Genomic DNA, 12,956 nt, shown 5'->3' with positions numbered 1-12,956 from the left:
CAGTGGAACTAAGGACTCTAGAGATGGGAAAAGGGCCAATGAAACGGGGGGACAATTTGCGGGACTCCACCCGAAGGGGCAGGTCCCGTGTGGAAAGCCATACCCTCTGCCCAATGCGGTAGCGGGGAGCTGGAGTCCGGCGGCGGTCCGCTTGTCAATGATACCTGGAGTTGGTCTTGAGACGTGCCGACCGAGCTCTTCTCCAGGTACGTCGACAGTGGCGGACAAACAAATTGGTCGACCTCTAGTTCAAACGACAAGACCTGGTACTCATAATGTCCGCTGGCTGTGCTAAATGCTGTCTTCCACTCATCTCCTTCGTGTATCCGAAACCAGGTGGTAGGCATTCCGAAGGTCCAGCTTGGAAAAAATGGTGGCCCCCTGGAGAGGTTCGAAAGCTGAGAAGAGTGGTAGGGGGTAACGATTCTTGATTGTTATATCATTCAGAACCTGGTAGTCAATGCACGGATGCAGGGTCTTGTCCTTCTCCATGAAGAGAAGGACCGGCACTGGCAGGAGATTCAGATGGACGGATGCCTCCAGTAGCCAGAGAATCCTCAATGTACTCTATGGCCTTGGTCTACGGGCCGGATAGGGAATATAGACGACCACGAGGTGGTGTGGTGTGGTGCCCGGGAGGAGATCAATGGCACAATCATAAGGATGGTGTGGGGGAAGAGAAGTACCACGTGCCTTACTAAAGACCTCCATGAGGTCATGGTACTCAGTGGGAATGGCAGAGACATCCGAGGCTGTGCTTACATCCCGAGGGTGACGTCTCAAGGACGGCTGTGCCGCTTTAAGGCACTGAGAATGACAAAACGGGCTCCAACCCAGGATGGAGCTCCTGGTCCAGTCAATAAGAATCCCAAAACCACAGGAACATGGGAAAAAATAAAATAAAATAATAATGATTTTAATTTTCTTTTACAAAAATTGATGAGGAGGAACTGTATGGTCTCACTGTGGTTTCCTGATAGCCGTATATGAACGGGCACTGTGCTATGGGTGACTCTTCCAATAGAGTGGCCGTCTAGTGCCCTTGCATCCATGGGGACAGAGAGAAGTTGAGTGGGAATACCTCATTCGGAAACCATGGAAGCATCCATAAAACTTTCATCAGCCCCAGAGTCAATGAGCACCCGGAGAGACTTAGATTGGTCTTCCCACAGCAAAATCACAAAAAAAGGTGGGCGGGTGACTAAATTAGGTCTCTACAGTCTGGCTCACCAGAGTACTTGTACCCACTAAAGAAAAGGGTTTCTTAACATGGCTAGTGGCTATATAATGTCCCACCCCTCCACAGTACAGACAACAGTTAGAATTCGGCGTGAGCGTTCCCCAACCGATAACCTAGCTCTTCCCAGTTGCATGGGCTCAGGAGTATTCAACTCGTGTTTTTGGCTCTACCATAAAATACACACTTTGGGGATTTCCGGTTTCCTTAGGACGTTCACCAGCATCAGCAGACGAACCCAACGTCCTCTCACACCGGCATTCTCGTAGGCGCCCATCAATCCTAATCACCAGGACGATGAGGGAATCGAGGGCCTGTGGTATTTCCTGAGCTGCGAGCTCGTCCTTTATCCCCTCTGACAGTCCATGGAGGAAGGTGTCAAACAGAGCCTCTGGATTCCAGGAACTCTCGGCGGCCAATGTGCAAAAATCTACTGCATAGTCTGCCACACTACGGGAGTTCTGATGTACCTGCAGTAGTTTGAGCCGCATCCCACCCGGGCACCGGAGAATCGAAAACCTTCCTCACTTCTGCCATGAATTCCTCCAAGCTATGGCACACAGTGGATTGCTGCTCCCACACATCCATTGCCCAGGAGAGCGCCCTTCCAGACATTAGCGTGATTAAAACCGCTATCTTCGATCGGTCCGACGGGAACGAAGAGGGCTGGAATTAAAAAATTAGGGAGCATTGGGGATGGAATGCCCGGCAGCTACCAGGATCACTTGCATAGCGCTCCGGAGGAGGTAAGCGGGGTTCTCGGGGAGCCAGGGTAGGTTGAACAAAACCACTAGTAGTAGAAAGATTACTGGGTCTTGGGAGGTCTCAGATGTAGCGTGCTGCCTATGAGCTAATTCACAGATTTGCCTTGAACCCTTGGTCGTGGCGTTCCGTCAGGGAACGAAACCCTTCCAAAAGGTCCCGCAGTAGCGCCTCATGCCTCCCAATGGTGGCTCCCTGCAGGGAGACAACGTGATGGAGCTGGTCCAACTCTGCTGGGTCAGTCATGGCCAGTTCGTACTATAAGGGCACAAGGCGAGACCCAAATGCAGACACAGGAGGCAGATGGTTGAGCTCCGATATTTATTATAACAAAAGGGGTAGGCGAAAGGCAGGTCGGGGACAGGCGACAGTTCAAAAACCAGATCAGAGTCCAAACAGTACCAGGCGATAGGCAGGCTCGAGGTCAGAAACAGTCATAGTGGTCAGGCAGGCGGGTTCGGTGTCAGGACAGGCAAGGGTCAAAACCAGGAGGGCTAGGAAAAAACAGAGACTGGGAAAAATAGGAGCTAGGAAAACGATGGTTGACTTTGCAAAACAAGACAAACTGGCACAGAGAGACAGGAAACACAGGGATAAATACACCGGGTATAATAAGCGACACCTGGAGGGGGTGGAGACAAGCACAAGGACAGGTGTAACAGATCAGGGCGTGACAGATTTTTTACTGATGAATTTTTGTTTTTTATGATCATGTTTTTCCTTTCTGTTTGCATTTTGTATTTGTTTAATTATTTATGTTGATGTGTGTATTTTCTATAGTTTATGTAATTCATGGCTCATCTGTAAAAGAGACCAAACCATTTAAAAGTTTACATTTCAGTGAAAGGGGATAGACAGATACAAAGACATGTATTGCATTTGTGCTTAAAACCTCTTACATCTGGATGTTCCGCTAGCGGAACGCCTCGCCAATATCCAATGGTAGAGCGTGGCGCGAATTGCAAACTCCTCAAAAATGCCAAAACTATTTTACACCATTTTAAAGACAAGACTCTCCTTTATCTAACCACATTGTCCGATTTCAAAAAGGCTTTACAACGAAAGCAAAACATTAGATTATGTCAGGAGAGTACCCAGCTAGAAATAATCACACACCCATTTTTCAAGCTAGCATATAATGTCACAAAAACCAAAACCACAGCTAAATGCAGCACTAACCTTTGATGATCTTCATCAGATGACAGTCCTAGGACATTATGTTATACAATACATGCATGTTTTGTACAATCAAGTTCATATTTACATCAAAAACCAGCTTTTTACATTAGCATGTGATGTTCAGAACTAGCATACCCACCGAAACTTCCGGTGAATTTACTAAACATAATAATTTTTTTAAGAATTATAGATGCAGAACTCCTTTATGCAATCGCGGTGTCCGATTTTAAAATAGCTTTTCGGTGAAAGCACATTTTGCAATATTCTGAGTAGATAGCCCACCCATCATGGCTAGCTATTTTGACACCCACCAAGTTTGGCACTCACCAAACTCAGATTTACTATAAGAAAAATTGGATTACCTTTGCTGTTCTTCATCAGAATGCACTCCCACGACTTCTACTTCAACACCCAATGTTGTTTTGGTTCCAAATAATCCATAGTTATATCCAAATAGCTGCGTTTGTTCTTGCGTTCAAGACACTATCCGAAGGGTGACGCGCCGGCGCGTATCGTGACAAAAATTTCAAAAAATTCCATTACCGTACTTCGAAGCATGTCAAACGCTGTTTAAAATCAGTTTTTATGCGATTTTTCTCGTAAAATAGCGATAATATTCCGACCGGGAGTCGTTGTTTTCGTTCAAACACTGAAAATGTAAAATGGACTCTTCACATGCACGCGCACACCTGTGTCATTGTTCTCAGATCGACCACTTTCCAAATGCCCTATTGTTTTTCGCCCAGGGACTGCAGAGTCATCATTCCCCGTTCTGGCGCCTTCTGAGAGCCTATGGGAGCCTTAGAAAATGTCACGTTACAGCAGAGATCCTCTGTTTTCGATAAAGAGGCTATAGAAGGCCAAGAAATGGTCAGAGAGGGCACTTCCTGTATAGAATCTTCTCAGGTTTTGGCCTGCCATATGAGTTCTGTTATACTCACAGACACCATTCAAACAGTTTTAGAAACTTTAGGCTGTTTTCTATCCAAATCAAACAAAATATGCCTATTCTAGTTTCTGGGCAGGAGTAACAACCAGATTAAATCGGGTACATTTTTTATCCGGCCGTGAAAATACTGCCCCCTATCCTAAACAGGTTAAGGTGCTGGCACTATACCCACTAAAACAGCCCCATGCATTTTGGTGTGTTGCCTTCATCAGTTTTCCAATTCAACAAGCAAGTTGAAGTAAGTACCTACCCGGTGGGCACAGATGTCAATTCAACATCAATTTCACGTCGGTTCAACGTAATTTAATTGAAATGACATGGAAACAACGTTGATTCAACCAGAGTGTGCCCAGTGGGTAAATACTAAGTACTAACCCTGCAGATGCCTTTGATACAGATGTCACTGCGGCCCACATAGCAGGGTGTGCCATCCACCACGGAAGGCCTGTGTCTGTAGAAGAAGTTCTCGCCACGGGGGATGCAGTTCAGCTCACATGGGTTGGACGCTTCACAAGTAAACAACAACAGGTGAACAACAAAGTACATTAGTATTTGTTTGTGTATGGGTAATGTGGTTATTGGTAATAATCCAAAGTCAATTGTTAAACTATTATTTGCATCAATATTGCAGTTTTATTCAATAGCTTTGATGCAATTTTCACAAGTATGTAGTACATTTTGACAACACTTAGTACAAAACAAATCATCAAAAAGGCAGTTGTTTCAAAATTCTAAGAGCGTTTTCAATTGACTAAGTACAACACACAAAATCGGTCACCTTTTCACCTAGAAATACAGGTTTCACATTGGAATATGTGTTCATATAGAGTAATTGCTTATCACAATGCAATGCTCACATTACTTTTGATATGATTGTCTATATAATTTTACTGTGAAATACCAAGAGATCATTAATTTAATCACCGAAACACAACATAATGATTTCACATTTTAGTTGTTTTAACAACCAGTTAATCCAATAGCAGAAAATGCAAGATACATGTTTCAAAATTTCCCTTTGAATGTAATATGCTACAGTACTGTAAATTACAGTACATTACATTGTATTGCCTAATGTGAAAACACTTGCAACACCCATCAAAATTGACCCTTCAAAAATCTAAGGTGTGATCATTGAATACATCTTTCACAATCATTGATGCAAAAATATATTGTTCAGATAATTACAACGTAGGTGTATTTAATTAAACGAAACACATGAAATGAATGAAAGAAACATAACGTTTAGCAGGCACTAGTTTGTATCAAGTCTGTCACAGTAAATGTCCTAATTGTTCATGCACCTGCGGTCCCATGTGGCTCAGTTGGTAGAGCATGGTGTTTGCAACGCCAGGGTTCTGGGTTCGATTCCCACGGGGGACCAGTATGGAAAAATGTATGAAATGTATGCATTCACTACTGTAAGTCACTCTGGATAAGAGCGTCTGCTAAATGACTAAAATGTAAAAAATGTAAAACCTTTCAGCATGGCGAATCCACAAATCCACAACTCTGGTATTGCTAGTGCCATGCGCTTACTAACTGAGCCACACATGACCACTACAATACATAAGTACAATACATGATTACAATACAGGTGAAAGGTGTATGATTGCCATGAGCAGGTCACCCTCCTGCAATGTGGATGAGAACCTATGTCCAAATGCTCAAGACAGGCATGACGCAAACCAATGCCTGTTAAACATTGTTTATTTATTTCATTTGATTGCAGTGCACCTATGTTGTAATTATTTATGAACAATACTTGCATTTTTTGCTTCAATAATTGTGAAAGATGTCTTCAATGATCACACATTTGAGACCCGACTCAGGAAACTAGGCGTACTGTGTGTTGCAATTCACGACTTCACAGGAGAGCTGTTTGAACGTAAAAATGTGTTTTTATCAAAATGCGTTTTTTGGCAGAAATGCCTTCTCGAACATGTGAACTTTCATGTGCCTTAATAACAAACTTGTATGCCATCTGTAAATACAGTAGGACGTGTGTATCTGTCTTTGTCTTATCCCGTGTCTTATCCCATGTAAATAGCCGGTCTTTTTCGTATATATCTTAATCTCACTTTCTATCTTCAAACTAAATATACTTTACTGCAACCCGCGTCACCCTATGTTGTACGGATCTGCTATTTCTATTCCTTATAACTGGAACTTTAATCAGGAGCTAGCCAGCTAACTAGCTACCAGTCTTTGTTAGCCACGGCTAGCGGTCCTCGCCTTTTTTCCCCGTCATCAGCCAGCCTTAGCTCGGACAACACCTGCCAGTCTGCACAGCGCGATATCAACCCAGAGCATATCACCGGATTCCTGCTGCTCTGGATCATTAAACCGGATCATTACTCCGGATCATCGCAGCTAGCTAGCTGCAAACGAGTGGCTACTGTTAGCTAACGCCTCTGTCCCGAAGCAAGCACCAGCTAGCCTTGAGATAGCCTCGAGCTAGGCCATATACCAGCCAATTCTAGGTCTACAATACTTCCTTTGTCAATTGACCTGGACCCTTTATTGTCGACACAGAGCCCCGCCCATCCATTACAACTGGACTGCCGACGTGATCACCCGATGTGGTCTCAACAGGCTATTCCGTTACGATGTCGCCGAAGAACCATCTACTAGCCCCGGCCCGCTAGGTTTTCTGAACGCTGTGTCCCCTGCTTGCCTAGGGTAGTAGTGACTACTGAACAGCACCCTGACTCACCTACTGCTGCTCTTTTGACCATATGATCACTCGGCTACACAGCTAAATGTCCCCTGGACTGTTTCAATAACACAGTACCTCATTTTGATTACCTGTCGGCCCCAGCCTCGAACTCAGGTCCTGTATGTACCTAACTGACCCGCTCTGCCCATTCATTGCCATTTACCCATTGTTGTCTTAGCTCTCCTGATCAACACCTGTGATTGCTTTATGCCTCTCTCTAATGTCAATATGCCTTGTCTACTGCTGTCTTGGCTAGTTTTTACTGTTTTATTTCACTGTAGGAGTGACTGTTTTAAAGGGAGTGTGTGTATGCGTGAGAGACTGTTTTAAAGGGAGTGTGTGCGAATGAAAAATGAATAACAAAACTCGGGAGTGTGTGCGAATGAGTGTGTGCTATCTAAGGCTCAAAATGCCTTAGATAGCTCTTTCGTCCAACCCCATACACATGCGGAGACCTAATCTGGCTTAACTTGTGCCTTCAGAGACGAAACCTCTCTCATCGTCACTCAATGCCTAGGTTTACCTCCACTGTACTCACATCCTCACATCCAGCCTTGTCTGTACATTATGACTTGAATCTATGCTACCACGCCCAGAAATCTGCTCCTTTTATTCTCTGTACCCAACGCACTAGACGACCAGTTCTTATAGCCTTTAGCCGTACCCTTATCCTACGCCTCTTCGGTCCCTCTGGTGATGTAGAGGTTAATCCAGCCCTGTAGCCCCCAGTTCCACTCCCATTCCCCAGGCGCTATCATTTGTTGAATTCTGGAACCGTAAAAGCCTTGGTTTCATGCATGTTAACATTAGAAACCTCCTCCCTAAGTTTGTTTTATTCAATACTTTAGCACACTCCTCCAACCCTGATCTGATGTCCTAGCCATGTCTGAATCCTAGCTTAGGAAGGCCACCAAAAATCCTGACATTTCCATCCCCAACTACATCATTTTCCATCAAGATAGAACTGCCAAAGGGGGTGGAGTTGCAATCTACTACAGAGATAGCCTGCAGAGTTCTGTCATGCTATCCAGGTCTGTGCCCAAACAGTTTGAGCTTCTACTTTTAAAAATCCACCTTTCCAGAAATAAGTCTCTCACTGTTGCCACTTTTTATAGACCCCCCTCAGCCCCCAGCTGTGCCCTGGACACCATATGTGAATTAATTGCCCCCAATATATCTTCAGAGTTTGTACTGTTAGGTGACCAAAACTGGGATATTGTTAACACCCTGCCCGTCCTACAATCTAAGCTAGATGCCCTCAATCTCACACAAATTATCAAGGAACCTACCAGGTACAACACTAAGTCCGTAAACACATGCACCCTCAAAGATATCATCCTGACCAACCTGCCCTCTAAATACACCTCTGCTGTCTTCAACCAGGATCTCAGCAAGCACTGCCTCATTGCCTGCGTCTGTATTGGGTCCGCTGTCAAACGACCACCCCTCATCACTGTCAAACACTCCCTAAAACACTATCCTGGAAGGATATTGACCTCATTCCGTCAGTAGAGGATGCCTGGTTATTCTTTAAAAGTGCTTCCCTCACCATCTTAAATAAGCATGCGCCATTCAAAAATGTTTGAACTAAGAACAGATACAGACCTTGGGTCACTCCAGACTTGACTGCCCTTGACCAACACAAAAACATCCCGTAGCGTACTTCATTAGCATCGAATAGCCCCCGCGATATGCAACTTTTCAGTGAAGTTAGGAACCAATATACACAGGCAGTTAGGCTAGCTTTTTCAAACAGAAATTTGCATCTTGTAGCACAAACTCCAAAAGGTTCAGGGACACTGTAAAGGCCATGGAGAATAAGAGCACGTCCTCCCAGCTGCCCACTGCACAGAGGCTAGGAAACATCGTCACCACCGATAAATCAACGATAATTGAGAATGTCAATAAGCATTTTTCTACGGCTGGCCATGCTTTCCACCTGGCTACCCCTAACCCGGTCAACAGCTCTGCACCCCCCACAGCAACTTGCCCAGGCCTCCAAAATTTCTCCTTCACTTAAATCTAGATAGCTAATGTTCTGAAAGAGCGGCAAAATCTGGATCCCTACAAATCAGCTGGGCTAGACAATCTCTTTCTAAAATTATCAGCCAAAACTGTTGCAACCCCAATTACTAGCCTGTTTAGAAAATTCCCCCACCTACTTGTGAAAATAGCATCAAAGTGATAAAAAATACTATATGGCAATACAGTATATAATCCTATTTGCACCTCCATGGTAAGGCAGCCAGGTGTAGCGTTTGCTCTGGAAGTCTATCCTACTAAACTGGGCACACTGCTCCTCACGGAAATCCCTGGATCCCACTGGACATGCCTGCATAGAGTAATTACAGACAATGTCAGTCTGTTAGTGTTTACATCGGAAACAGAGAGAGAGATTGTGTGTGTGTGTGCCTGTGTGCACCTGCATATTACAGATGCGGTAAGATTTTGAAGATCCCACGCAGTTGTTTCCTCCATCTGTCCTGCAAGTCAAAGAGAAGTAGAGTAAGAAAGACACACAATCATCATATACACTCTCTGTCCCACTTGCGTGCTCTCTCTCTCTCTTTTACCTTGCAGTGATACATTGCCTGATCCTCATGGCTACTCCAGTGCCACAGGGGCGACTGCACGCCCCATAAGCCCCATACTCCCCCCAGTAGTCATTGCTGGGCGATGTTAGCTGGAACACAACAGCAGCCAGCACATCAAGCACTGAAAAACCACTGTGCACTAGTACACACAGTACTCTACACCAGAATAGCAAATGGAAAACATCCTGTCACCACAAACCATTCCATATCATTACACAAACCCTTATTATACACCAGAACGGTAACGATAGAAAATCCCCACATTCCAGCTGTTTTCGTAAACAAAATCATACTATTTGTGTGTGTGTGTACATTCACAGTGTAAACTTGAACTTTATTGTATGCTATTGAGTTGTGTTGTATTATTTTTGCTATTTTATGTGTATGTTGTGTATATGGTATTATTATATTATCATATGTACTGTATTTCCTGTTTGTTTTTGTCTCATTGAGGACCACATTGGAAATATGTTTTGTGTAATACTGATATATTATCCTCAGGACTCTATACCTGTACTTGATTTTACACTGCAAAATAATACAATCAAATAAGTATCACTTACAGAGAATGATGGTACAGCCAGTAACTGCAGGAGAACCAGGACCAGTAGGGTGCCCATGTTCACTAGGGAGTAAGTGCAATGATAGTGCTGCATTAGAGAAAGATAGAGATTGTAAAAACCTTACAGAAATGTCCTTTAAAAGGGACATATCTAAAATGTTCAACTTCATCATCTCCAGCACCTACCTCCACAACATCAACATGAAGCAATTTTTATGTTTTGTAGTAAAAAAGATAAAGGAAGAGACTGTAAGTGTTTCCAATGATATCATCAACCAATTAGTAGAACATTTGTAGGCAATTAGTATGCAATTCCTACTCATAATTGGTTAAAATCACATGTACACCGATGTTGTCAATAGAAACATGTATCTTCTGTCTATTTTACAAGAAAACATAGAAACAGACAATTTTCACAAATGTTGATGTCGAGGTGGTGCTGGAGATGATGAATATGAAGGAAAACATTTGTGAAGTTTCTCTTTAACGCGTTTCATTTAACATCTGATCAACTTTCGGATTAATACGATTATATACAGTACCAGCCAAAAGTTTGACACACCTACTCATTCCAGGTTTTATTTATTTATTATTATCTACATTATAGAATAATAGTGAGGACATCAAAACTATGAAATAACACATATGGAATCATGTAGTAACCCCAAAAAATATATTTTATGTTTGAGATTCTTCAAAGTAGCCACCCTTTTCCTTGATGATAGCTTTGCGCACTCTTGGTATTCTCTCAACCAACTAGTTCAAAGTAAATTTGTGGAATTTCTTTCATTCTTAATGCATTTGAGCCAATCAGTTGTGTTGTGACAAGGTAGGGTTGGTATACAGAAGATAGCCCTATTTGGTAAAATATGAAGTCCGAGTGGCGCAGCGTTCTAAGGCACTGCATCTTAGTGCTAGAGGTGTCACTACAGACCCTGGTTCAATTCCAAGCTGTATCACAACCGGCCGTGATTGGGAGTCCCATAGGGGGGTGCAAAATTGGCCTAGTGTCGTCCGGGTTAGGGTTTGGCCGGGGTAGGCCGTCATTGTAAATAAGAATGGTCTTAACTGATTTGCCTAGTTAAATAAAGGATAAATAAATATTATGGCAAGAACAGCTCAAATAAGCAAAGAGAAACGACAGTCCATCATTATTTTAAGACATTAAGGTCAATCAATCTTTGAAAGTTTCTTCAAGTGCAGTCGCAAAAACCATCAAGCGCTATGATGAAACTGGCTCTCATGAGGACCGCCACAGCAAAGGAAGACCCAGAGTTACCTCTGCTGCAGAGAATAAGTTCTCTAGCCTCAGAAATTGCAGCCCAAATAAATGCTTCACAGAGTTCAAGTAACAGACACATCAACATCAACTGTTCAGAGGAGACTACGTGAATCAGGCATTCATGGTCGAATTGCTGCAAAAAAAAACACTACTAAAGGACACCAATAATAAGAAGAGACTTGCTTGGGCCAAGAAACACAAACAATGGACATTAGACCGGTGGAAATCTGTCCTTTGGTCTGATGAGTCCAAATTTGAGATTTTTGGTTCCAACCGCCTTGTCTTTGTGAGACGCAGAGTAGGTGAACGGATGATCTCCGCATGTATAGTTCCCACAGTGAAGCATGGAGGTGGTGTGATGGTGTGGGTTTGCTTTGCTGGTGACACTGTCTGTGATTTATTTCGAATTCAAGGCACACTTAACCAGCATGGCTACCACAGCAATACGCCATCTCATCTAGTTTGTGCTTAGTGGGATTATCCTTTGTTTTTCAACAGGACAATCAATCAAATGTATTTATAAAGCCCTTCTTACATCAGCTGATGTCACAAAATGCTGTACAGAAACCCAGCCTAAAACCCCAAACAGCAAGCAATGCAGGTGTAGAAGCACATTGACCCAAAACACACCTCCGGGCTGTGTAAGGGTTATTTGACTAAGAAGGACTGCTGCGTCAGATGACTGGCCTCCACAATCACCCGACCTCAACCCAACTGGACTGCAGAGTGAAGGAAAAGCAGCCAACAAGTTCTCAGCATAAGTGGGAAATCCTTCAAAACTGTTGGAAAATCATTCCAGGTGAAGCTGGTTGAGAGAATGCCAAGAGTTTGCAAAGCTGTCATCAAGGAAAAGTGTGGCTACTTTGAAGAATCTCAAATATTCTATATATTTTGATATAACATTTTTCTTGTTACTACATGACTCCATATCTGTTATTTCATAGTTCTGTCTTCACTGTTATTCTACAATGTAGAAAATAGTAAAAATAAAGAAAATCACTTGAATGAGTAGTTGTGTCCAAACTTTGACTGGTACTGTATATAATGATAATATATAATAACAAGTGTCTAACTGAAAACTACAGTGAAAATTGACCAAGAAATCGCTCTAAGCTGAAATTGTAATTTGTCTTATTTATTTCTTCCAACGACTACATCCTATTGGTGCGTATATTTTACATACAGGCCATACAGACAGCTTTAACATACACAGAGAAGACAAAATAACCACTTGTCACCACAAAAGACACATTCCCTAAAGTGTTTCCAAAAATGTAACGAGTATGAGAATATGATAATAGAATATATGATCATCATTCAATAGTACCTTATCAATATCTCTGTAGTTTAAATCCAAGCCTCTTGCCCAGCGTCCTAGAAGGAAGTGCACTCACCCAGAAGACAGGACAGCGACTGACACTGAGTTATCTGTCCACTCCACCTCTCAAATCTGTTAGCTACAGGTGTCAAGTTACAATTAACTCCTTGCTTGAAATTAACACCTTTTATATCCAGTTCACTGGATCCTTGGATTTGCCCCGTTGCTCACTTTGCCTTCCATATTTAATTTAATTTTTATCAGGAGATGACGATGCATGTATACACACCCGTCAAAAGTTTTAGAACCCCTACTCATTCAAGGGTTTTCCTTTATTTTGACTATTTTCTACAT

The 12,956-nt window shown here is 42.9% G+C and overlaps 1 protein-coding gene across 2 annotated transcripts in view; it reads right to left on the bottom strand.

The window, feature by feature from the left end:
* LOC115195526 (papilin-like) overlaps positions 1-12,716 on the bottom strand; it is a 38,592-nt gene extending 25,876 nt beyond the window's left edge. Inside the window, exons 1-6 of one of the 2 annotated variants that reach the window (XM_029755444.1) lie at positions 12,612-12,716; positions 10,004-10,065; positions 9,420-9,529; positions 9,269-9,329; positions 9,076-9,178; positions 4,503-4,633 (exon numbers count right to left, since the gene is read on the bottom strand). In XM_029755444.1, the coding sequence (XP_029611304.1) occupies positions 4,503-4,633; positions 9,076-9,178; positions 9,269-9,329; positions 9,420-9,529; positions 10,004-10,060 (462 nt within the window). In that variant the 5' untranslated portion in view covers positions 10,061-10,065; positions 12,612-12,716. Of the gene's footprint in view, positions 1-4,502; positions 4,634-9,075; positions 9,179-9,268; positions 9,330-9,419; positions 9,530-10,003; positions 10,091-12,611 lie in introns of both variants that reach the window. The other variant, XM_029755455.1, reaches the window with a different exon arrangement.
* Positions 12,717-12,956: the final 240 nt, after the last annotated feature.

This window comes from Salmo trutta, chromosome 1 (assembly GCF_901001165.1).
Source record: "Salmo trutta chromosome 1, fSalTru1.1, whole genome shotgun sequence".
NCBI lineage: Eukaryota > Metazoa > Chordata > Actinopteri > Salmoniformes > Salmonidae > Salmo > Salmo trutta.
This window is presented reverse-complemented; position numbering and strand designations above follow the sequence as displayed.